The 25,562-nt window shown below is 50.2% G+C and overlaps 2 protein-coding genes across 6 annotated transcripts in view; one reads left to right on the plus strand and one right to left on the minus strand.

The window, feature by feature from the left end:
- Positions 1-1,088: 1,088 nt before the first annotated feature.
- CNP (2',3'-cyclic nucleotide 3' phosphodiesterase) lies at positions 1,089-7,944 on the plus strand. Of its 3 annotated transcripts, none has more exons than XM_037129774.2 (4): positions 1,089-1,249; positions 2,435-3,101; positions 5,004-5,143; positions 6,510-7,944. In XM_037129774.2, the coding sequence occupies exons 1-4, from the start codon at positions 1,247-1,249 to the stop codon at positions 6,957-6,959; spliced, it is 1,260 nt and encodes a 419-aa protein (XP_036985669.2). In that variant the 5' UTR covers positions 1,089-1,246; the 3' UTR covers positions 6,960-7,944. The 3 variants fall into 3 exon arrangements, with proteins under 3 accessions (XP_036985669.2, XP_036985671.2, XP_036985670.2); XM_037129776.2 differs by lacking the exon at positions 1,089-1,249 and adding an exon at positions 1,300-1,418; XM_037129775.2 differs by lacking the exon at positions 1,089-1,249 and adding an exon at positions 1,414-1,498.
- Positions 7,945-9,259: 1,315 nt separating this feature from the next.
- The window catches only part of DNAJC7 (DnaJ heat shock protein family (Hsp40) member C7), a 29,734-nt gene continuing 13,431 nt past the window's right edge, over positions 9,260-25,562 (minus strand). For 2 of the 3 annotated variants that reach the window (XM_037129682.2, XM_037129683.2), the window contains exons 2-14: positions 24,905-24,993; positions 24,084-24,208; positions 23,603-23,716; positions 22,790-22,864; positions 19,263-19,381; positions 18,214-18,367; positions 17,418-17,582; positions 16,521-16,612; positions 13,030-13,103; positions 12,501-12,647; positions 12,121-12,273; positions 10,030-10,092; positions 9,260-9,585 (exon numbers count right to left, since the gene is read on the minus strand). In XM_037129682.2, the coding sequence (XP_036985577.2) occupies positions 9,548-9,585; positions 10,030-10,092; positions 12,121-12,273; positions 12,501-12,647; positions 13,030-13,103; positions 16,521-16,612; positions 17,418-17,582; positions 18,214-18,367; positions 19,263-19,381; positions 22,790-22,864; positions 23,603-23,716; positions 24,084-24,208; positions 24,905-24,993 (1,408 nt within the window). In that variant the 3' untranslated portion in view covers positions 9,260-9,547. The remainder of the gene's footprint in view (positions 9,586-10,029; positions 10,093-12,120; positions 12,274-12,500; positions 12,648-13,029; positions 13,104-16,520; positions 16,613-17,417; positions 17,583-18,213; positions 18,368-19,262; positions 19,382-22,789; positions 22,865-23,602; positions 23,717-24,083; positions 24,209-24,904; positions 24,994-25,562) is intronic. The other variant, XM_037129681.2, reaches the window with a different exon arrangement.

Below are 25,562 nucleotides of genomic sequence, written 5' to 3' on the forward strand. Positions count from 1 at the left end.
GGAGGGTGAGCAACAGGTGGGCTGTAAGAACCAGGACAGCTCGAAGGGGGCAGGAAAGAGAAAGGCCTGGGGGTGGAGGTGTCCGCCCAGTTGCTGACCACTGGCTCACCTTGCTGAGGACCTGCTTTGTGCAGTGCACTGTGGGAAGCTCTATGGAAGAAAAAATGATGGGACAGCCTCAGCCATCACTCAGTGAGGGAGACCTACCTATAAACCCTGACAGCAGAATGAAGTGAATGCTGGCACTAACAGGGACTGTCCTCTGGGGGAACAGAGGAAGAAAATAGGTTCTTGCCCAAGAGCAGGAAGTAGGCTGGGAGTAGGAGCTAAGGGCCGGTCCCAGTGAGCTCCCTCTGCCCAGCCAGTCAGCCAGGCTCCCAGGCCTGTTTCCTGTCTCCTCTGTGGAAAGGGTGCCCGCAGCAGGGGTTGCTGTGGGCATTTTATGAGTGCTTAGCACGGCACTCGGTACACAGGCCGCTTTCCAAAATCCACCCACGCTTTCAGTGGCTTTCCAGAGGAAGTGGCGGCTGAGCAGCTGCCTCAGAGGATGAATTAGTTTCATTAAGGTTATTCATCTGTCCTTTTGTCCACTGCCATCCTGGTTCTGTCCCCACAATTCCCAGCAGAGTTGGGCTGAGGCTACATTTAGGCTGGGACGGGGCCTGGACTAGGGTGAGGCATGTCAGCTGCACCATTTCAGAGGCACCAACTCAGTAAGCAAGATAAACAGTATTTCAATGCAATGTATATATTTCAAAAATTGCAAACCCATGATGAATAAAATACCAAAATTTTATATAAAGACGGGATCTGACCTTGCACTTGTACGACACTGCTTTCTTTCTCCTCTTCTTATCTCAGGGCAGGACCAGGGAAGGGTGATTGCTTTCCTCTTTAAAGAGTTCATTATTAACCCAAGAACTAGGAGGCCGGAGAATCCCTAACCCACACTCCTTGCTGCGGGCCGGCCCCAGGTGTGCCGCAGGTGTGCACTCCCGTAGGCGGTCCCACGCGCTGACATTCCCCACCCCACCCACCCCACGCCCTGTCAGTTTCGATTTCCTGCGCCTGCGCAGAATAGAAGGCGCCTGGCCCGCCCGAGGGCGCTCCGCCCCCCAGGCTATGTAAGGCAGCTCGGAAGGGGGTCGCAATATCGCTGGACTCCGTGTCCCTCCGCGCAGGCGGGCGGCCCCGGAGAGCTAGTGCCTGCGAAGGCGGCGACGGCTGCGCTCAGTCCTCGGATATCATGGTGAGCATGCGCGGGAAGGCCGGGAGGCCAGGAGTGGGCCGGGCGCAGGATCGCGCCTTAGCAGAGAACAGGAGCACTGGGGGATTTTCGGGAGGAAGTGGCATGCAAATAAGACCTGAGGTTCCGGGCTTGAGTTGAGGCTTTCTTGGCAGCCCGGTGCATCCTAGAGGTAGGGGAGAAGCGAGGAGCACACAGTGGGGCAGGGCGGGCTCTGGAAGAGGAAGGGACCGTGGGCTTGCCGACCGAATGGTATGTGCCTCCCTCCCTCGCTTCCCCTGCCTTGGAGGCTCGTCTGGGAACCCAGTGGGCCATCTCAGCTCCGGGTGCTGGCAGGAGGCGGAGCTGGTGCAGAGAAGACAGTTTACAGTAAAAACTTGTCACTTGTGGCTTTTAGCTGGCAGGAAAATAAGTGGCTGAGATAGGTGCTGTGACACGCAGCAGCATGGCGGGTAGAACTAGACCCTGAAGACAGGTGCCCTGTACCGCCCAGTCCTGGTGCGGGCACAAAGACCAGGACTGGGAGCGGCGGGAGGGGGGCGGGGGCGGGGGCAAGAGCAGAGGAGGAGGTGGCACGCGCGGTGAATGAGGCCCTTTGTTCAGCGCTCTCCTGCCCTGCCCCCCACCAGCCCTTCTGTGGGACCATTGTCCCCCCCAATCCCAGACAAGAGAGTATTATCTGTTGCTACCATTGTTGGGGGAAGGGAGGCAGTCTTTGGGTAACGCTTCTCCACCCACAACATCTTCTGCATGCTCAGAGCCAGGGCAGCTGTGGCTGTGCCCAGACTAAGCCACCTATCCCCAAAGAGGACATTCTCAATAAGTGCTGAGAATATAAAAGTTGGGGGGTCCACTCTAGGACCCCTGCCTCAGGCCCTCCCTGCACACATTTCCAGCACACTTTCTTCTAGAGGTGGCAGCAGTGGGTGACTCTTGGGGCTACAGCTCTAACTAGAGGCAAGTGAGAGTACAGTAAAACTCCGACAAGTGCGCCCTTCATCCCCCACAACCAGAAGCAGTTGCTACAGAAGAGAGAAGACAGCAAGTCCACTGCACCCGGGGTACCTGTCAATCAGGGCTGGAGAGCTCCAAGCAGGGAGGGTTCTGGGTTAGAATGAGGCCAGAGACAAGCGAGCAAGGTAGTTACGAGTGACCTGGCTGACATCTGCTCTTCCTCTCCTCACACAGAATAGAGGCTTCTCTCGAAAGAGCCATACATTCCTGCCCAAGATCTTCTTCCGCAAGATGTCATCCTTAGGGGCCAAGGACAAGCCTGAGCTGCAGTTTCCCTTCCTGCAGGACGAGGAGACAGTAGACACGCTGCAAGAGTGCAAGACACTCTTCATCCTTCGCGGCCTGCCGGGGAGTGGCAAGTCTACTCTGGCACGGATCATCAGGGACAGGTACCGCGACAGCACCAAGATGGTGTCTGCTGACACTTACAAGATCACCCCTGCTCAAGGAGGCTTCTCCGAGGCATACAAGCGGCTGGACAAGGACCTGGTTGACTGCTGCCGCCGGGACACCCGGGTCCTTGTGCTGGATGACACCAACCACGAGCGGGAGCGGCTGGAGCAGCTCTTTGAAATAGCCGACCAGTACCAGTACCAGGTGGTACTGGTGGAGCCCAAGACGCCCTGGCGGCTGGACTGTGCCCAGCTCAAGGAGAAGAGCCAGTGGCCACTGTCGGTGGATGAGCTGAAGAAGCTCAAGCCTGGGCTGGAGAAGGACTTCCTGCCACTCTTCTTTGGCTGGTTTCTGACCAAGAAGAGTTCTGAGAGCCTCCGAAAAGTTGGCCAGACCTTCTTGGATGAGCTGGGCAACCACAAAGCTTTCAAGAAAGAGCTGAGACACTGTAGGTGGCGGGGTGGACAGGGCGGGGGCAGTTAGCCTGGTCCTTGTGCAGTGTGCACAGGACCACAGTGTCCTCAACGCACTGGGAGCGAGGGGGGAAGTGGGTGGAGGCTCACCTAGTACCAGGCAGAGGTAGCCTTGGGTGGTGGGAGCACCGTGGGGTATGGGGAGAGTTGCTTCCCTCCCGCTTCATGCTTCTGCTCAGTTGCTCCCTTCTGGGGAAATCTAGACACTGACTGTCTTAGAGGTGGGAAAAACAAGTTACTGTCATAGCAGAAAATACGTCAGCATCTTTTGTAACCTTAGAGGTCCAGTGTTTTCAAACTCATTTTTAGCAAACAGAACCATTTTTCTAAAATAAAATGTTCCGTGGCCCCCAGTGCTGCAAAAACATTATAGCTAGGACTGTTGTGCTTTCACTGGGGATGGTTCCCAGGCCTTAGGCCACCCAGTGCACCCCATGTTTCAAAGAACGGTCTCCCACCCAGTCCAAACGCCCTTGTTTTGCAGCTGGGAGAACAGGCCCAGAGGGGGTGTGGGGTTTGCCCTAAGCAGCAGCTGAGAGCCCAGGCTCTGGTGACTTCCACAGGGGCTTCCCCAGGGCTGTCTCCTGGCAAAGGCGGTTTGTTTCAGTGACGGGGTAGGTTTGGGTAAGGAAAGGCCCTGGTGACTCTCATTCTGCAGTGGCCTGTTGGGGATACGTCGCCCCCTAATCCGTGTGTTCTTTGAACCCATTCCAGTTCCCCCCAATTTTAGGTTATCTTCGTATTTGAAATATCCCCCACCGGCCATATTTGTTTTGCTCAGAGGCAGGTAACGTGTGCCTGTGTTCTTGGAGAACACTGCTGGGCTCCTGAGCTTGAACACTGGGAAACCAGGCCATGTGGAGCCTGCAGCCACACTGGCCGGGTTTGAGTCCTGAACCTGTGAATAGTTTGAGAAAAGCACCCTGGAGGCAGGGCTCCTGGTTAGAGCTGGTGGCTCTGCTCTAGACAGCGGCTGCCTCTGAAGCTGCCAGTTAGTTACCCTTATAAACTGGAACCCTTTTCTGCCAGGATACAGCAGGAGAAAAACGTACTGGGCCCCAGAGTAGGTCTGCTCTCAGAGTAGAGGCTTCCTCCGTGGGTAGTGAGTGACGTTCTTGCTAGTACTTGATTCTGCAGATGAACGAGGGGAAAAAAAAACTAGTGGCTTCTAAGCTAGCCAGAAGGCTTGGAGTCTGGGAATTGAAATCAAGACACTCCAAACCTCGTCATGTCTGCCAGCCACCCCATTCCACCCCAGGCCCCACTGCAGCCCAGGCCTGTGTAGGCCCTCACCCATCAGATGGGGCTGCTAGGTCTTTGGCTGTGGTGTGGTGGCCAGGTGACCATCCCACTGAGTGACATAGGCCCTATTAGTAGCCCCCTGGGTGGTTGTGGGGAAGCTGGGACATTTGACCACCCCAAGTGTTGGACTTCATCGACAGGCAGGGGTCAATCAGTTGACCCATCAAATGGATGTTAACTATGCTCTTTGTGGCTCCCTCCACTGTAGCACGTAGTTCCTAAGCATCTTCTTTCTCCCCTCCTTTTCATGACTTGGGGGTCCGCCTTGTATGTGGTGCTGGTGAATCTCATTCCTTTGGCTTACACTGCCCACCTCTGGGTTATAAGTGCCTTAGTGTTCAGGTCTGGGGAAGACGTAAAAATCTACATGATGTAAAGTCCCAGGGAACTTACGCACCTTTTTATAGCTTTGGAGTTGCTATTGCTTTGTTCACCTAACGGATACATGAATTACAGTGTGCTGCTCCAGGATTTATGCTTAATGTTTGATTTTCTTACTCTGGGCCTCAGTGGTCTTGGTGATAGAGGGTGGGGTGCTCCTGCTTTGCCCTGATGACCCCACTCTCTCCCTGCAGTTGTGTCTGGGGATGAGCCCAGGGAGAAGATTGACCTGGTCGCCTACTTCGGGAAGAGACCCCCAGGCATGCTGCACTGCACGACCAAGTTCTGTGACTACGGGAAGGCGGCCGGGGCGGAGGAGTACATCCAGCAGGACGTGAGTGACACCAGCAGAGGTGGGGGTGGGCAGTGTCCAGAAAGCAGACGACAGCTCAAGAAAAACGGCATCTCCTGCTCACCCTTCTGGATGGCCTCGTTGCACGGACCTCGGGCGCCCTGGCTGGGGCCTGGCCGGCGGTGCCGCCAGCCTTTGTGGTTGTCCCCAGGCCTGCCCGCCAGCGCTGGTTCTTCTGTGGTGTAACGGGGGGTGCTGGTTCGGAGCAGGCTCTGGCGCTGGCTCTGGCCTCTGCAAGCCTACGTTCAGTCCCACGGGCTAGGAGTCTAGGAGTCTCTCGTTCCGTAGAGCCTGGCGCTCTGAGGCTTCTGTCCGCAGGTCTGAGGACAGGCCTTGCCCCAGAGTAGGGAGTGTCCAGGGGTAGTGAGGCTTACTGGCCTAGGGGTAACCAGCCCCCCTTCCTCACGTCACAGCAGAACCCTCGCGCTGAGCCTGACATGGTGATCTGGTGCCTGGATGTGCACAGCTGTCTCCAGCCTCCTTCAGGTTGCTTCTTAGCACCAGGCCTTCCTTGACCCTCCACCCACTTCTCTGCCTAGGTTATTAAGGTTGCCATTTACTTGGGTGGTCAATGGTTTCCTACTCATGGAAGCTCCCTGAGGGCGAGCTTTTTTATTTTGGTCCAGCCCTGTATTCCTCGCACTTAGCACAGCTGTGTGAATCAGTGTGTAACACTTTCCACTACCAACTAACCACCCACTCATGTAGCGACATGCGTTAGGCATCTTTTATATGCTAGGGGCCGTTGAGGCAAAGGATTGTGAGCAAAAACGGAACTTGTGTGCCAGGTGGCAGGGATGGGTTTTCTTGGAGAATCAGGTAGAAGCTGAGCTGTGCAGGGACTCTGCTTAAAGGCACTGACGGAGCCTTCGCCCTGCCCTCCAGGGTGTGGCCTGGCCGCCAGGGTGCCTGTTACCAGGGGGAGCTGAATGGTAATGACAGTAGCACTTGTTATGTGCCCGACGCCGTTCCAAGCTCGTCACCCAGGCACTCCTGTCACCCTCACACAGGGGGAGTGCTAGTCACCGACATTTTAGGGGTGAACAGGCCAACCTGGAGGGGTCCAACAGCTTGCTGTCTGCCCTGCAGCTAGTGAGGGGTACTAGGTTCTGAACGCAGAAGTCTGGTGTTAACCCTTGCCTCTCTGCACCTTGGCTTTTTCAAGTCAGCCAACAGTTGGTGGAAAGTCACCCCCAACACCACACAAACTATGTCGTGCGTGTTTGGGGGTGACACGCCTTTGTCAAGGGGCTCTGCTTCGTTGGGCTCACCTGTCAGACCCCACCTTTGTAGCTGTCCTCCCTGGAGGCTGCCACCTCTGGCGTGGCCTCACTCTCTCTCTCTGCAGATGGTGAGGAAGTCCTACTCCAAGGCCTTCACGCTGACCATCTGTGCCCTCTTCGTGACGCCCAAGACGACGGGAGCCCAGGTGGAGCTCAGTGAGCAGGAGCTGCTGCTGTGGCCAAATGACGTGGACAAGCTGTCTCCCTCCGACAGCCTGCCCCGGGGCAGCCGCGCTCACATCACCCTGGGCTGTGCGGACGAAGTGGAGGCCGTGCAGACAGGCATTGACCTCCTGGAGATTGTGCGGCAGGAGAGGGGGGGCAGCCGAGGGGAGGAGGTGGGTGAGCTGGCCCGGGGCAAGCTCTTCTCCTTGGGCAATGGGCGCTGGATGCTGAACCTGGCTAAGAAGATGAAGGTCAGGGCCATTTTCACGGGCTACTATGGGAAGGGGAAACCGGTGCCCACACATGGCAGTCGCAAGGGGGGTGCCTTTCTGTCCTGCACCATCAACTGAGTGCCCTCACCACCCCTCTCGTGCTCCTCGCCCTTTAGGTGGGAAGGAGGAGATGGAAGCACACCCTCTGCTCGATCTTTAAGGTTTTTTTACTCAGTTAACCTTCCTGTAACTTGTTAAAAGCTTGTAAAATAACTGCCCTTCTTTTTCTGTTGACCCCCCCTTCCTGTCTAACACTCAAGTTCTCAACACAAAGGGGTGGGAGGTGGGTACCGTTCGGGAACCTGGACCAAAGCTGAGGAGGCTGGGCCGAGCTGGCCGGGAGCCCTGCTCTCACTGCTGCCCAGGCCTGGCCAGCGGGGAAGGGACCTCAGGGCTTCACGTCCCTACAGCCCCAAACACCGGTAGTGGAGGTGGATGTGAGGGGGACGATCCCTGGGCTTTGATCCCATTTCTTAATCACTGTAGCCCCAGGACAGCTGGGGTTATCTACCAGGGTAGAAAAAGGGGTTTGCCTTCCACCTTTGGTCCTAAGTGCCTGTCCCTTCCTTCTTCACATTGTAACTAGGTAACAGTTTGATAACTAGGGAAGAAAACAATAAGCAGCAGCCACAGCCCAAACTGGCTGCTGGCTTCACCCCAGGAAGGGGATGGGGTGGCCATCCTTTCCAGGGGTGTGGCTCAGTTGCACGGATGGGAGACTGAGGCCAGAGACAGTGCGTGGTGTGGGCGCTCCGGTCTTGCAGTCTGCCTGGCCCATCTTGCCTCCTTGGTGCCCCTGGAGGCCTTCTCTGCCTCCTCTAAAGGGAGCTGGTGGGCACTAAGAGCCAATGGGGTGGACTCCTGACTGTTAAGGGCTCAGCCCACCTGGAGCCTCTGGGAAGGGGCTTTAACACTGCTGCATGGGCTGCCCTGTGCTCAGTACCGGGGCCTTGCTCATTAGGTTGTCACTTGACAAAGTGCTTGGGATTTGAGTGCCAGTCCTTGCTCTGCCCAACCTCAGCAACTTGTAAGACTGATAATGAAATAAATCATGTTAATCCCAGCTGTGTGCGCTCTCTCTCACCCTTCGGTGCCCCTCGCATCTTCCCTGGGGCAAAGGCTGGGTGTGTCAGGACTGGCTTTGTCCTACAGCTTGGGGCCATCGGTCCTGTCTCCCCGCTGCTGGCTGGGCACAGCTGTGGCGAGGGTGGGCAGCTGAACAGTGTTGGCTTTCATAAAGAGGCAGAAAGGAGAGAGGCTGTCTTAGATGCCCAGAGAGTGGGGGCTGGCTGGGTTTGAGGGACGCAGGGCACAGAGCCTCGCATCCTGTTAATGACTCAAACAGGCCCACAGGTGTGCCTGGCCCAGTATGATCAGACTTCTTAGAGAAGCAAGACCCCAAACTCCTAGTATGGGTCTCCCCAGTTCTCTACAGAAGAACACCCTCAGGTCAGTGCTGTTTCAAACCCAAGGGAAGGCCTGACATTCACAGTCTCTTCCAGCCAATGGGCTTAGGCCGCTACCCAGGGACTTCCTGGCCTAAATCAGTCATCACTTCACCATGGCCCTGGCACCAAAGGGGGAAGATTGGAAAGAACAGGGCAGGGGCTCCAAAGGGAGGGACATCAGATATCTGTTTGGTCAAGGTCTTGCCCCACCATGTCTACCACCAAAGCACCGAAACCCTGAGTTTCACCCAGAGCCTCTCTGCCTGGAAATCCCAACAAGATCCACCCCCTACAAACACTAAGCCTGACCCAACCAGCATGACATATGGCCACTGCTCCCTTCCCCAGTGTGCCTCCCATGCAGAAAGGGGCACCAGTGCAGCAGCACAGGCATCTGCTAAGAATGGTGTTCCCAGCTGTGAGCTGATGCCAGTGACCAGACCCTGGGCCTAGGAGCTGCCTGTCTCACTGGGGAATGAATGGTCTGGCAGTCGGAGAGGCAAGATTTTTACCTTGTGTCCCCCCTGAAGCCTGCACTGGCAATAGGAACTGGGAGAGTTTGTGCAAACCTCCTTCATCTAGGTTGGCCTGGCCTGGCACTTAGCATCCACCTGTGCTCATGCGAGCTGTGGACACACAGCTGCTCATGATTTCCGGTGGCCCCCACCAAAACGTAAGCATGTTTCTGAACTTAGTCCCCTGTGACTGGCATCAGACTGGGCCTGGCTGTACAGGCAGCACCTGCTCAGGACCTACATGCTCAACACACTGGGGAGAGGCACCTAGGACCCCACTGGCCACCAGCCTCTGGGTGCCCACCGCCCTGCGGGGTGGCCTGCTGAGCCTACAGTCCACACCAGCACCACCTCTGTGCTGGGGGCTCAGCTCTGGCCCACCGACAAAGCAGCTGCCAGGGCAAAGTGCCAGAAAGGGTCAAAACATTTTATTCTCTTCATTTTTTTCTTTTTTAATAAAGTTATACCATAAAACAAAAATTCACAAGCTGCCTCCCTGTTCACCTCCCGCCTCCCTCCCCTACCCGCAGTCTTCGGTGCTGGCTCCCTTTCCTTCACCCGACTCACAGACACAGGGCATCCAACTAAGAAAACGAAACTGCTCTAAAGACATGGAGACATGATGGAGGAGGTGAATTGTGTCCACATTCAAGGTTACACTGAGCAAGTCTGCATTTTCTGAGTTCTGGATGATGGCCTTCCATTAGCCAAATTGAAAGAAGAAATTCCCTGGACCAGATGCTGTGAGGAAAGAAGAGCACGTCAGTTGACTCTGGGTTTGCTAGGAAACAGCGCCGCTCTGATTATGGAAAAGTCTCCATTGGCTGCTTCAAAGCCAAAGAAAAAGGTCCAAGGGCATCACACCTCCTGGGCTGCGAGGGAGCACGTGAGCACATGTGGAGTCCACACACTCTAACACCTCCCGTTGTGCAGACCAGCCCTGGCACCGGGCGGCTTAGCAGCGCCTCCCTGAGCCAATGGAAGTGCGGTGATAATGGTCCCAAGGCGAGGGGTGTCCGGGAAGCTCGCTCCTGCCACCCTCAGCAACACTGAGTGGGCGAGGCCCTACCAGACGAGAGTCCTGCTGCCTCCACGCAGGAGCCCCCCAACTCTCAGAGCCGCCCGACTAGGGAGCCCGTGTCGGCTTGTGATCCGGGCACTCCCGAGAGCAGCAGGCACACTCACCTTCAAAGCTGAAGCCCCCAGGTCCGCCGAAGAATGCCTTGAAGATATTGTTGGCATCAAAATCTGTGGGGCAGAGAGAGAAATGGGGAAGGAACCAAAAGGTGAGAGAAGTGGAAGCGTCTAAGGAGGAAGTGTCCTGGGCAGAGGTGGTCTCCAGTGCTCTCCCAGACAGGATCGCTCCCTACTCCCAGCCGCACAGACCGGTGGTGAGCCGCCCCTCGAGGCTCACCGCCTGACCCCATTCCTGGGCTACGCTGGCTCCTCTCCCCCACAACTCAGAACGCCAACTGCACTTGCTGTCGCAGCTTTCCCTACACTCTCCTTGTATATAATGCTATGGCTGCTACTGAAAAGGCTGAACTTTATCCCTTAATACACTACCAGGAAAAAATAGAAGACCAATGATTTGTATCTGTCTGATTGTATGCTGTCTGAACTGTATGTCAGAAAACGTGTTTTGGTTTTTTTCCTTAAATCTTTAGAAGGGAAGGGAAGGAGAAAAGGAGAGAAATATCAATGTATGGTTGCTTCTTGTGCATCCCCTGCTGGGAACTGGCCTACAACCCAGGCATGTGCCCTGATGGGGAATCGAACCTCGATCTTTTGGTTCACATGCCCGTGCTCAATCCACTGAGTTACACTAGCCAGGGCAGAAATCGTGTTTTTTAAAAAGCACCTACTAGGTGCTGATCATGGCTCCAGGTTCTTTTCACCCATAACATAACTGAATCCTACTAACAATGTCAGGATATCTTCACCAAGTTATACTCAGTGAAACCTAAGTAGGGAGTTCGAATAATTTGCCTAAGGTCACGTGGACAGTAAAAGCAAAATAACGGAAAAGCCCAGCTCTGATTCCAGCACTGTGCCCTTGTCATCAGGCCACAGCAGGTCCAAAGTCCCCAACCCCTGCCTGTCCCCCTACACTGCACAGAAAGATCTCTCTCCGCCAGGGTATCCACAGGCACCCTATGTCTGAAAGTGAATTCTTTGCCAGCACATCTGTGACCTTCCTGAGTCCCCCCACTCAGTGAATGGCCCCCCGAGTCTGCTGTGCCAAAGCCACTCTCAGCTTAGCCCTTTGCTTTTCCCAACACACTTGGCAACCAACTCCTGCTGAGTCCACTGCTGCCTTCCAGCTGCGTCCTCCGGCCCTTTCCCATCCGCTGTGCCTTCCCCCTCATCTCCTCCCAAACCACCTCTGTCCGCCACCGTCACATGTACTTCTAGAGCCTAAATCTGGTCCGTAGCTCCCCCACCTAAACCCTTCAGTACTTCTGATGGACTACAGCTCTTCTCAGCTGCGGGGCAGAGCAACACTTACTTACTACTAGTAAACCTGGGCTTTTAAAACTCTCCCTCGCTCTCTGAACTGGAGACCAGGTCAGGATTACATATCGTCAACTTGTTTTAAATTCCAACAGGTCTTCTTAGTGGTGAGAAAGTTGTTGGCATTAGAGACTGTGGTCTGAGAAGTGAACGCAGTTCAAGGCCTCACTGACCTCTGACCGAGCTCATGGTGGGCGATGATGCTGATGGCTGTGCTTCACTTCCCTCTACGTCTCTTGGGGAAAACAGTACCTGGGAGGGCTCACAGGGATGTATGACGCACACAAACATCAGCGTGCACTTTGCAGTGGGGGACAAAAGAATGTCCAGCCCGTATTCCTTGTTCCAGCCCCTAAGGCCTCCTGAGGTCTGCTCTGCTACTTTCTGGCCTTGCCTCTCCTCGTTGCAAAGCCTGAATATTCTCTATGCTCCTACAGGGACCCTTGCAGCTCCCAAGGATGCTTTGCTCTGCTGCACTTCCATGCCTTCCCTTGCTCTCGCTTATTCATGTGGTCTGGGGACCGAAGTTTGCAAACTCTTAGATTGGGTTCCTGGAGGTCAGGGAAGCAGTTTGATTCAGCTTCATCATTTCCAGCATCCAGCACGGTGCCTCACATGTCACAGGTCTTCTTCAAGTGTGCACTTGACAAGTCACTGCACGTCACTGGCTGATTATGTAGACTCTCCCTCTAGATTGTCTGTAGGAAAATCCTAAAACACCACAGCTGTAGGAGGCACCCCAGGCTGCCCTAACCAACTCACCGCCCATGTTCACGCCCTCCTCATCCAGGTCCTGTCCGCTGTCATAGCGGGTCTTTTTCTTGGGGTCAGACAAGATGGTGAAAGCTTCTCCCACTTCCTTGAACTTTTTCTCCTCCTCTTTCTGAACTTCGGCACTGGCTCCACTGTGCCGATCTAATGGAAGGAGTACAGGGAACTCATCTTGGAGTCTCAAGAAAAAAAGTTTACAACCACTTTATGTCTGACTAGAATTTGGTACTTCCCAAAATGTGGAACGCACTGAACTCAGTCCCGCCTTCCGCCCAGTGAAGAGCCCCTGGGAGGTGTTCATTCTGGACGGAGCCTGGCGGCGGGCCCGCCTGGCCTGCTCCTCCCAGAGTCCGCCCCCCCAGCCGCTCTACCTGGATGGTGCATCAAGGCCCGTTTCCGGTAAGCCTTCTTGATCTCATCCTCAGAGGCGTTCTTGTCCACTCCCAGAATCTTGTAGTAATCTTTCCTTTTACTCTTCTTCAGTTCCAGCTGTGCATTTTTAAGGAGCTGTTTGTGTTCTGGGGGAGACACCGCGCATCAAGGACAAATCTGATTCTGGCATTCCTTACCAAGTCCCAGCCCAGGTGCCCTGGAGTCAGAAGCCTCGTTAACTATATCAGGAACTTTTATGTTGTTTTATCCTCACTACAGATTAAAAAAAAAAATCTACTCATATTTAGGGTTCCTCACATCAGTCGAACCACATAGAAAAGGAAGCAAAAGGGACTGCATTTGGGACCAGAAAACATATGCTCCAGCCTGCACTCAGAATTTCTGTTCACTTTCTCCTGGTGGTGATCAGATAAGCTCCGGCTACAGCCTGACCTCAAATTGGACACTCCTGTGTCCAGCTTTAGGGCCTACAAGTTCCCTGAGAAACATGCTCCCGAACGTCTTTACCTTTTGTTTTCTCCGTCTGATACACTTTTTCATAGTCTCGCACTGCTTCTTCATACTGTTCTGTGTCCATGTAACTGAGAACGAAATACAGGGCAGGACAGTGACATCAGTTCCAATGGCCTTCAGTATCACTCTAGAGGAAGAGGCATGGCTCAAGCAAGAGACACACACAGAGTTTCGGTTGAGGTGCTTCATGAAACAAGAGTCTTTCTTGCTAGCTGTGAAAAAGTTAACTACCACTTCCTCGAGGAAAAAAGAGACAGGTCTCATGCCACTTGCACTCAACCAGCAAAGTGATATTCTGCTCTGAGCAGAAAGCAACGGGCAGGAAAGTTCGTTCTGATTTCACAGAGCCACCAAGAGGCATCTGGCCTGCCTCATGAGAGGTGATGTGAAAGCACCTACTTGATCACTGGGAATGAAAGACATGAGAAAAATTACAAAGTGAGATAAATGGGTATGGAAGGGCTTTGAAACCTAGAGTGCCACTGACATGCGGGGCCAGCTTCAATCCAGGGCGGAAGTGGGATTAGTGAGCCACCAGGAAGATCGGGGTAGAAGTGGCTGCAGGCAACTGCTTCCACCAAGACCAGTCAACCTGAGAGATGTACATGAGACAGAAAAGGACCCTCTAAACTCAACAGGCTTGCTTCCATTTCAATAGTGAAGGAGGGGCCTGGCCCAAGGTGAGAGGACCCTAGCTCAACAGGCTGACTGCCAAACCACTGAAGTGTTTCTTCCACAGATACTCTTAGCGAAGAAAGCATCTTTAGTGTCCTGCTAAGATGGCTGGCACCAAGACTGGCCTACTGGGCATACAGACTGTGTCAGGAGTTCTGGAGACAGGCTCCATCCCCTGGGGCGCGGGCAGTGGCCCTGCACTGTGGCAGGCTGCTGCACAACAGAGCATTAGTGTACCCTAGCGCTCCCACGAGCCCACCTCCCCCAACACCACTGGGCCCAGCAGGCCTGCAGGCCATGGCCAAGGGAGTGTATCTCGTGTGGCCGGAGCCCGACATCTGAGGCATCTCTGACTTTCTGTCAACATCTTGATTTATGCCTTTAAAAAAAATGGTGACAAAACCATGCCCTTTGGACAGAGGGCACAAATGCTATTCGGAGCCCAGGGAACCCATTTAAAGGATGAGGTATAATATAAAGAGAAGTAAAAGAAACTTGGTAACTGACAGACAGCCTGGGTATAGAATGATCTAACAAATAAGCAAACAGACCCACAGGTGGTATGTTCAACAAGCTTATGTTATAGTGATGTGCATTTTTACTTCACAATTAAAAAAAATTCCAGGGCAGCCGTGGCCAGTGTGGCTCAGTTGGTTGGAGCGTCGTCCTGTACTAGAAGGGTTGCAGGTCTGACTGCCAGCTGGGGTGCACGCCTAGGTTGTGGGTTCAGTGCCCAATCCTGGCGCATAATCCCTGGCCCGGGTGCGTGTGGGAAGCAACCAATCAATGCTTCTCTCTCACATCAATGTTTCTCTCTCTCCCTTCCTCTCTCTCTAAAAAGCAATGAAAGAGTGTCCTCAGGTGAGGATTAAAAAAAAAATTCTAGGACATTCTTACATCTAAAATTTTTTTTCCTGAAATTGAAAAATAATAGAAAAGTAGAGCCTTAGGGAAAATGGGAAACTCCAGCTCATAATGGGGGAATACAGCGAAGATCTGGCACCTCCCAACTTTAGGGGCAAGTTGAGGCAGACTGGGGCAAGGGTCGGGGCTCTGGTAAGGCTCTGGACTGGGCCGATCTCCAGTTCTTATCGATCGCAGCTGCCTGAGGGGCTGCTGCTGGTCCTCAGCCGGCTGTGCCCAGCAGTGCGCGCTGTTCCCTGTGGAGGGATCTCAAAGGCAGAGCCACTCAGAGGGCAGTTCGACTTCCACCACAAAGACGAGGAGCTGTCTGATCAAAGCAACTGCTGTCCTGATTTTTATTTGTTGTGCACATATGAAGAAAATAATCCTCCATCCCATCATCCTCCAACAAATCGAGCATGTTCTGGCTCTGACCACGTAGCTTGGTTGGTTAGACTGTTGTCCTGATACACCAAGATTGTGGGTTTGATCCCCGGTCAGGGCACAGACAAGAATCAACCAGTGAGGGCATAATTACAGAGAAAATGAACTGATGTTTCTCTCTCCTTTCCCCTCTCTCTCTAAAACCAGTTTTTTTAAAAAGTGTTACGTTCTTTCACCACTGAAGAGTATTCCAAATGCAACACAGTATCATGTATCTAGGTATGTAGGTGACCCTTTTTTGCTGTTATTACAGATAAAACTGTCATAAACGTGTTGTAGTGTTCTGCATCTGTTAAAATAAGTCTTCAGCTGGGTCGAAGGGCACTCTCATCCTCCAGAGCTCCCACACTCGTCTGCCAGTGGTCCGTGACGGTAAGACATCAGGCAGTGGTCTCAGAAAGTCTACAGTTCTGTGTATGTTTGACAGACTCAGCTAAACACTTAGAAATTCGCAAAAACAAAACCCCCACTCCACACAGTAGCAGTTTTCCTATTTTTAAAAAATGTGGATGATTTTGGGAAAACTACATGGGCAGTAGGCCATACACTGCACCGCTAGTGAGACTCGGTCCCTATGAGAACCACGGCCTCATCATGCTCAGGACAGCGCCAGCTCTCTGGACATGGCATGTCCCAGTGAGGGCCAGGACAGGTGTGGAGGGTGGTGTACGACAGCTAGCCCTCCCACTCACACACACCAAAGATGGGGGTCTTCTCTGTCTGGGAAGGAACTTGAAATAAGATGAGAGGGGTCTCATCTGAGAGGGGTCTCTCCTAGCTCTTTGCTAACGTCCCTGCACGGAGAGACGCTGGCAGGTGTAAGAGTAAGGGGACAAGTGCGCTGGGCAGCACCCCGACTCTGGAAGCAAGTCTGGGCACTAAAGGCAGGCACGTCCTGGCTTGGAAATCACCGTGTCGTCAGGCAGGTATTTCCAAAGGGGGGGGGTCCTTTTACTACTGGGAGGTCCAGCTAGATTAAATCCCTTTTAACTTCAAGACTGTCTTCCCTAAACCCAGAGCAAACAGGCTAGTAAGCAAGGCTCTCAACTGTCTTCAAGATTCTTTTCCAAGCAGCATACATTCATTCAACAAAACATTTATTGAGTGAACACTCACTATGTGCCAAGCACTGTGCCAAGTTAGAGCAAAAGTGTACAACACAAACAATCTCCAAAGGAAATGGATTTAAACTTGAACAAAAGGTATTTGGGTCAGGTATCAGAGGAAACTTACTGACCGTGAGGGGCGTAAGACACAGGCATGGGAGACTGAGGGAGCTTGTGCAATCTCCTCCGCTGGAGGTCTATAAAGAGAGTCTAGGGCTGGAACAATCCCACCTAGAGGCAGGGGGAAGGACCAAATGACCTCACAACATCCCCGGGTCTGCCTCACCATCCGTAATGCACTTCCCCTGGCAGGCCAGCAGCAACTCCCTCTTCCCCCCGCCCAGCAGGGGCACTCACCACTGAGCTCTTCTCAAGTAGGCTTTTATGTAAGTGTCCTCGAGCTTCACTGCATTTGTGCAGTCTTCTATTGCATCATCTAGTTTCCTAAGCTTCAGGAGAGAGAGAGCAGTCACACTCCACACGGCGGTGCTGGGGACCCAGAAGCTGTGCACATGGCTTCAGAACTCTACGAGGACCGATCCTGCTGGCTCCCTGTCACACTTGTTCCTGATCACTGAGAGAGCCTGTATCTCAGTGGGCTGAGGACACTAAACCCAAAATTGGTGGTTTGTTTTTTTTAAGTAATGGAAGCCAGGCACACTTATCTGCAAGGATAAAATCACCTATACCATTCCCGGTTAGTGCCCAACCCAGACATAAAAATGGAAGGGTGGCTCCTGCCCTCCATTCTTCCAGAGACCAACCACAGGAATCGGAATAACTGGGTTTTAACCACTGGAAATCTGCGAGGAGCCCACTCTTGTTTCCTAGAGTGTGCAGGACCACGGAAGTGCTCGGGCTGCTCTCAGCTGAGCACGGGGACCATCAGTTATGCTGAAGACCCATATTCCCATTTCCTCCAAAGCATCCTAAAAAAGAATCACTTGCTTAGGCAAAAAGAAGCAATAATAGTTGCTTTAAAAATTATCCCAAAGCTCTAGTCATTCTCTGGGGGGAAAAAGACCTTGAAGAACAACAGGTGGGAACAACCTTCCAAACCATCCCCCAAATGCCCCTAAGTTCCAGAGAAAAGATACAAGCTTGCCTCTCAGAAGTAGGTTCTAATGGGCTGAGATACCAATCAACTTTGTCTCCTGTCCTCTGGGTTCCCCTCATTGGGCAGATTTCCCAAGACCTCTTCCACGTCCCTTAAAAATGTCTCCATAGGACCCAAGCCCCAGACCAAGAGCTTACCTTGGAATTAACCGTACCCCGATTACAGTAGAGTTTAGCATTTGTTTTTATATTGTTGGGGTCTATCCCCAGGGCTTCTGTGTACAGTTCATAGGCTAGCTTGTAATTTCCTTCTTTAAAGGCTTTATTCCCATCTTCTTTCTTTGCTTTCAGTGCTTTAGCGTTCTACAGAGGAAAGCAGGGGAGGTCAGTTCACGTCCAGAAAGCCTCAGACCACTGCACAGAGACCAGAGTCTACTTCCAGTTTCTTGATCCCAGTGGTTTAGCTTCACACAGACCCTGATCCCATTCCACACCACCCTTGGGCTAGTTTTTCATCCCTCTGCTTTCCTACAGAGTGGACAGAAGAGACCAAGATTCACAAAGGAATACTAAGGAGACCCACGTTTCCCAAGGCTTCCCCCCACTCCCCCAGGACAAGCATTACCTCTTCTTCACTGAGAGAAGAACAAAAGAAAAAAGCACTTAGATATTAAAAGGATCTGACTCATCTGATCCCATTTACCTTTGGGCAAAATAAAAAAGTAGTCTTGAAATCTGTTTTCTGGGGGGGGGGGGTGGTGGTGTTAATATGTAGAAATTCCACAAGAGTGTATGTGAGCCAAACTGACAACATATTCTGGGGAGCAAGATCTCAACTGCTCCCCTGAAATCATTTCTACTAAAAGGACCAAGCATCCTGGCAAGGCAGAAAGATGGGTCTACCACATTCCCGTTGTTCTAAAACCATCCAACTCTCTTAAAGTCTCAAAAGGGAAGCTTTCTTTCCCACCCAGATCTGGTGCCTAGAACTTACCCTGCAAGCAACACAGGCCTTCTCATGGTCAGGGGCCATCCTGAGAGCCTGCACGAAAAACTGAACCGCCTTCTCAATACAATCTTCATAATAAAGGCAAAGACCTCGCACGTACAAAGCATCTGCATTGGTGGAGTCCATCCGTAAAATGTCACTGCAGCAGCCAGAGAGAAGGCGCATTGAGCTGTGGTTTGGATCTCCCCACCGTTACTATCATTTGTGGGTTTCTTTTTTCTTGATCATGTTTCTAATATGGAAAGTATCCAAAGGTAGGCATTTTTCCCAAATAAATCACCTTCATTGATCTTTAATGTCTCATAATCTTTATTGGAATGGGTTGGCAGGCTACAGCCCATAGGGCCAAATCCCACCTGTCACCAGTTTTTGTATACAAAATTTGATTGAAAACAAGCGGCATCATTTGTTTACCTATTCCCTAAGGCTAATTTTGCACAACAATGGCAGAGGCGAACAGATGGAACAGATGCAATGGAAACCACCGAGCCTGCAAAGCTTAAGGTATCTGCCCTGACTGATGTGGCTCAGTGGGCTGAGCGCCACCCTCGAAACCAAAAGGTGGCTGGTTCTGTTCCTGGTCAGGATACGTGCCTGGGTTGTGGGCCCAGGTTCCTGGTTGGGGGTGCGAGAGAGGCAACAGATTGATGTTTCTCTCCCTTTCTTTCCCTCCCTCTAAAAATAAATTAAATCTTAAAAAAAAAAAAAAAAAAAAAAAAGGAAATTTACTATAAGGCCCTTTACATAGTTTGCAAACCCCTGGAGTAGACAGAAAAGGACATTTAAAAATAAAAACCAAACAAATTTGCACATCTATTCTTTCACACACAGCTGAAGTACCTATGATACCCCTGTATTCCCTATGGGTTTTCAAATTTAGTCTAATCTTGGCTGTAAGTCACAGGGAGGTCCAGCTGGTCCTAGCTGGTCTGCCTGCAGGACATGTGCTAGCACTGCTACTACGCAGAAGCTGCCAAACAGCACCCGTGCAGGCAAATCTGACTTTTCGACACAGAGTTGGCCTGACTTCATACCTGGCCACAGACTGTGCTTCTGGGTAACGACCCAGCATCGCCAAACATTCTGCTTTGAGGATTTTGAAGCGATGGCAAGCAGGGGCAAATTCTAGGGCACGATCCATGCAGAAAACTACCTATGGGGAAGAAGAAAACAAATAAAAATAAGGCTTTTCATCCTGGACTCCAAAAACATCTTCATTTTAGTTTGGTCACAGATAACAGATTCAAAGGAGAGTGATATCAGAGTTTAAGAACATATCTAATTCATCTAAGTCATTGAAATAAGGAGAGCAGCTGATCCAGATGATAATGACAGCATTTACCAGTATTTTATGTATTAACTTATTTGATGCTCACACAATTTTATAAAGTAGGTAATATTATTACTCTTATTTTACTGATGAGAACACTAAAGCATAGGGATTACATAACTTGTTCAGAGCCGCCAGCAGCAGACACAGGATTTAATCTTAGACACTAAGACTGCAGAGCCCATAACCCTAATCATCTCGCTAAGCTGCCTCCACGGTAAATCATATCCACAATGACCATGATCAAAACTCTTCTAGTGTAGAAACTGTTAGCTGCTACTTTGCATAACTCATCATGCTTAGTAAGACAGAAAGTACCAAAAACAACCTGGCATGGAATCACTGCTCCCTGTGTTGGTGGAAGTGCTCACGGTTCTCTCCTTCCTGTACCATGAGCCTCACGTCTCTGAGTAGCCTCGTGGCCACTCTTCCACTTTTATTTTGGTGCAGAAACATACCAATAAACATTCTTCTTAAATGATCTTGAATAGACCACACCAGATTACTGTATCTGACATGGTGCTACACAAAACAAAAGCCAAGAGGCTCTCGCTAGCACACACACAGAGCTGGGATTAATTCACTCAGCCTCATAAAGGTTCTCTATGTTTCCATTTTTTCTTTTCAGAAGTTTGAGGTGGGGAGCACTGGGGGGGGGGCTGGGATGGGAGTAAAAGACAGAAAACTGTACTTGAACGAGTTAAAAAAAAAAGTTTGTTCTCTGAGGTTTCATTTTCGATTTACTGCTATTTCTGGGAGATTGCTAAATTGCATTCTCCTCCAAGATTAATTCACCCCAAGGAGAAACATGGAGTTTAGAGACACCTGTTTCCTCTAAGAATCTGGCCATAGGGACTAGGAGGAGGCTAAGTCTGGGCACTCAGAAACACTCAAAGTCCATGACAGGAGACTGGTTAGATAATGCAGACCTGCATACAATGGAATACGATGTGGCTCTAACAGAACAAAGATTCAATCTCCAGATACTAATATAGAAAGACTTTCAAGGCCTGTTAAATGAAATAAAGGCATAGAGCATATTACCTTTCACGCAAAAACAAAAGCAAAACCCATTATGCTTACACTCTTCTAGCTTTTGAACCACCGAAAGCACCCCTTTGAAAGTTAAATTAAAAAATCTGGGGAGGTGGGTCAACACTATGAACTGCCCCATGGGGAGGGTGCTCTGCAGTATTGGCTGCCTCTCCTTCAGCGGCACAGGTTAGTGTTCTGGAAGTGCTAAGGACAATATGACAATTCAGGTAGTATGCACGGTAGAGTCACAGGGCTAATTTTTCCCCCTTAAATGAAAAAGAACGGGGGGAGCAGGAAGGGAGCAGTGGGTCAAAATCGCAGCAGCCACACCCTGCTGCTTTCCCAACGTTCTGTATGGAGACGGTTGGGTCGTCGTGGGGAGTGTCAGAGGCTCCGGGGTTCACTTCCCACCCCCACCTCCCCATGACTGTGGACAGCTGCAGGCAAAGAAGATCTTTGTTTCTTCCAACTTCATCTGCTTCCCCGGCCAGGATCATAATTCTTCATCTATGACATCACTGTGAGCTACAGTGGGGGGGGGGGGGTTGGGATGTCACAAACAGGATTCTGTCACAAACTGGGGATTCTCGTTCCAGAGTAAGCAAGAGAAAAGAAGCCCAAAGACAGCTTTTAAGACAAAGCTTTTGCCTATGTAAACCTCAGAGAACATGACAAGAGGCAGTAGCACTTTCCAAATATATACACATAAAACAAAACAAAACAAAAAACTCTTACGAGTCACACTAAAAAGATACTGTGGATATAAAAACCAATGGACGGAAGAGGGATGCTAACAAGTTAATGCTGGGACTCTCCGTAAGCTAACCAGATACATTTATTACCAAATAAGACCTTAACAGTGTAAGATTTAAGAATAATTCTTTTTTAAAAAATATTTTATTGTTCTATTGCAGTTGTCCCAATTTTCCCCCCATGCTCCCCCCGCCCCCACAGTCAATCCCCACCCTGGGGTCCATGCCCGCGGGCCATTCACACATGCTCCTTAGAATAATTCTTAACTGTACCCTATTATCGAACACTGAGTACCTGCTGCAGAAAGCACCAAACAAAAGCCTACCAATGAAGCGACCACTCCAGTCCTTGGTACTCACAACCTTCTGCCGGGTGGTCCTAGAAACCGGTCCTGAACAGGGGTCTTTAACCTTTTGGGGGCCTTTTACCTCCCTTTCAAAACTCTAGTGAAAACTACTTCTGAGCACCATCTAAAAAAGGGAGTCAGGAATTATGATACAGATGAAGCATAACCACTGTAGACCTAAAAAGATACTTCTGGGTTTAAATTTCCACGAAGTACCACACAGCTCCGTAAGGGACAGCAGTACGCTTCTGCAGAAAAGCCCAGTGTCAACAAGGCAGTGAGGACAGGCTGCCAATACCGTTCAACCCGCACAAGGGGCCTCTCCCTAGCTGTGATTTCTAGCTCCACCAGCTCCTACAAAGCTGGTGTTAGAGCGAGCTCTCATTCATCAAATAAAAACGGATCACCCAAACCCATCTAATCCCAACTGGGTTTTCCTATTGTTTCTTCCTACAAGCACACGTTTAGACCACTACTGTAAATCAAAAGCAGGAATAAACTTGAGTGACGAATTCATTTTGCTTTTATCATAAAGCCAAATATAATTTTAAAAAGTGACGTAATAAAAAATCATTTCGAACGCTGGTGACGGCGGGGAGCCGCAGGAACTCACACCGTCGCTGGTGGAAAAGCAGGATGGCACAGCCCTTGGAAGACATTTTGGCAGCTTCTTATAAAACCAAATATCCCCTCGCCATACAGTGCAGCAGTCATACTTCTTGGCATCTACCCAAAGGAGCTGAAAAATGCCCACATGAAAATCTATATGTGGATGTTTATAGAAGCTTTATTCATAATTGCCAAAAACCTGGCTGTAACAAATGTACCTTCTGTGGGGGATGCTGACCATGGGGGAGGCTGTGCTTGAGTGGGGCAGGGAGCATGTGGGAAATCTCGGTACCCTCTTCTCAATTTTGCTGTGAACCTAATAAATCTATTCTTAAAAAGTATAAAGTCTTAAAAAAAGGGCAAAGTCAAATTACACACACTGCTCTAGATTTCTGTACCATACTACTGCTCTTAATTATCACACACACACAACACACACAGGGCTTTGTGAGAAAGCGTAGGTGAATTTCCTCATAGTTGTACTTTACCTTCCGAAAATCCCGCTTCTCAAAATCCGTTTCTGCTATTTTCTCATATTCTATGACTGCGTTAGCATTCTTGAACTACACCAGAAAAATCAGATAAAGCAAGTTTTAATGAAGTTGTAAATTCAACAACCACAAAAATCAATAAAGCCAATAAATCAATAAAGTGCAGCAACCCAGTCCTCCCCAAAGAGCCACCTTACATACCCGGACAAAAGTGTCATCCAACCTCACTGACTGCTGTGCAATAAAGCTGATGACTGTGTTAAGAAAATCAGAACCATAGGCTTTCATAAATCAGGTTGGTAAAGATGCAGCCAAGACTCCTTAAGAGAAAGGCCGAGGCCCAAGCCTTACCCTCAGTTTGAACTTAAACTCAGGAATGCAAGAATCATGCCTTGCTATATACAAAACGAAGGCAAGGCATATACAAAAGCTTGGAGATCCTCACTGAATTATATCCATGAGTAATGTGAGCAAGATTCAGCTGCCATTATTTAACCAGGATCTGAATTTACTAAATTCTTTAGCCTCACTCAAATCAGTTCCTTGATGCATCTGCCTATCCCCCTGCCCCGCCCCCACCATCTCGGAAACACTCCAATTTTCACAGATCTTGAAAGCTGCAAATCATATTCAATACTCCTTTGACAGACAGGAAGGCCGAGGCTCAGAGAGACTCCGAGACTTGCCTATAGTCACCCAGATGTGGCTGATGGCAGAAGTGAGACTAGATCTCAGTTCTGACTCTCAAGTCACTATTCACCCAAACATACCACGCTGCCTCTTTCAATACAGATGAGATCAGACTCGTACCTCCTGTTGTGCCTGAACGTTTTTGTGATCCAGTTCTAGGGCTCTCTGGAAACTGCGACATGCTGCCATGGCATTCCCTAAAGACAGGTGGCACTTGCCCTCCCGCAGATGTCCCTGGAACAAACACAAGAAAGAAGGATAAGGAGCATGAGTGGCTAAACACACAGAAATCAACAGCAGCAACATGGGATAAAAATGGCCAGAGAAGTGGTTCTCAGCCAGGGCTGATTCTGCCTTCCAGGGGACATTCAGCAATGCTGGAGGCATTTTTGATGGTTACGACTGGGGTGGGGGTGGGAGAGTGCTACTTATACCTTACAGACCAGGGATGCTGCTAAACATCCTACAACGCTGTGCAGGACAGCCCTCACAGCAGAGAATTATCTGGCCCAAATGTCAACAGCATTGAGACTGAGAAACCCTGGGCTGAAAGAAGTCAAGTGCAGCAACCCAGTCCTCCCCAAAGAGCCACCTTACATACCCGGACAAAAGTGTCATCCAACCTCACTGACTGCTGTGCATCTGCCAGAGCCTCTCGGAACCTTCCGAGCATCATCAAGGTGGCTGCTCGATTCCCGTAATAGCTGGCATTTTTAGGACACAAATCTACAGGAAAGGGTATAAAGCAAGGTTTAGAATGGGTCACTGCTTCAAAGTCTCACGGGCCATCTCCCTCAGTACTATATAGCAAAGTAAAATAGGAACTATGACATTCTCTTTAAAAAGCCACTGTCAAATTTTTGACTGCCTGTGCAAATGGACAGCAACTACAGTACAACCAATTAAAAAAAAAAACAAACAAGTTATTTTAAAAACTCACTTATACTTAGCTTTAAAGTGCATTAATTATCTTTTTGAATAGGGGTCAGCATATTTATTTTCTTAATGAACTGCGTTTTATGTAATAAGATATGAGAACATATTTGCATTTGTTCAGCTGGGGGTGGAAAAAGTCTGAATCAAGTCAGGTGAGAAAAATGCTGGCATGGGATTAAAATATGTTGGCAAATTGAACATGGAAATAACTGAGTCCTGACAATCTCCAAAAGGCCATCTTCTAAGACCGTGAACAAAATGCCAACACTGAAATGCATTTAGGTGGGCATCCTATTGCCATAACACCTGAAATTTCTGGAGTTGCTTTTCATTTACCAAAGTAACTGCCACCCACTTAAGCTAAAAAAAAAAAGTAGTTTCCTCATGAAGCCATTAAGCTTGAAGATGTGCTACTTCTTAGAGAGGAGCTATTAATAACAGTATTTGGCCAATTATTTTCCAGCATAAGCACTAGGTCCGTCTCACCTATGGCTTTCGTATAATAGTTATAAGCTTCATTGTAATCTTTCTTGGCATAGTATGCATTTCCTTGTTCTTTAAAAGACTCTGCTTTCCTGAAAAGGAAAGAGAAAGAGAACCACGTTACTACCCATACCTGGAAAAACCACCTCTGCAATCTCCCAGGAGCAATCTTTGGTCTAGAGTCCCTGGCACATTAAGCTGAAAGTCAGGGTGATACCGGAAGGAATTCACAGATTTGTTTGACAGGCTGATGGACCAAAAGGAGGTGCTAATGAAAGAATCCAGGGTCTTCAGATGCTATTTTTGTTACTTAGATACATTTAAACTAAGAAAATCTCTTTCGTGTCACCTGCCTTGCCTTGTTACTCCCACCTGTAGTCATTCTCCTTACAACAGACAAGTTTAGATACTCTCTCACCGAGACTGAATCTTGACATATTCACTTCCTTCCCAGTGTGCCACAACAGCTGCTACTTCAGCAAACGTACAAAAACTGACCTACAGATACTGTGATTAGAGGCAACTGACTTCTCAGTGTAAAGTGGGTCATACCCTTCGAGTTTTAATCATTTATTCTCTTGAAAAGTGGCTCATGCATTTGTCACTGGAAGGACAAGCAGAGCAAAAGCAGATGGCAAGGAAGTTAAAAGCACAGCATACC

Source organism: Artibeus jamaicensis, unplaced genomic scaffold, assembly GCF_021234435.1.
Source record: "Artibeus jamaicensis isolate MK-2021 breed Jamaican fruit bat unplaced genomic scaffold, CSHL_Jam_final contig_2259, whole genome shotgun sequence".
Lineage (NCBI taxonomy): Eukaryota > Metazoa > Chordata > Mammalia > Chiroptera > Phyllostomidae > Artibeus > Artibeus jamaicensis.

Coding starts and splice junctions, on each gene's coding strand:
- CNP (XM_037129774.2), top strand. Junction 3,102..5,003: donor CAAGAAAGAGCTGAGACACT/GTAGGTGGCGGG, acceptor CTCTCCCTGCAG/TTGTGTCTGGGGATGAGCCC. Junction 5,144..6,509: donor AGGAGTACATCCAGCAGGAC/GTGAGTGACACC, acceptor CTCTCTCTGCAG/ATGGTGAGGAAGTCCTACTC.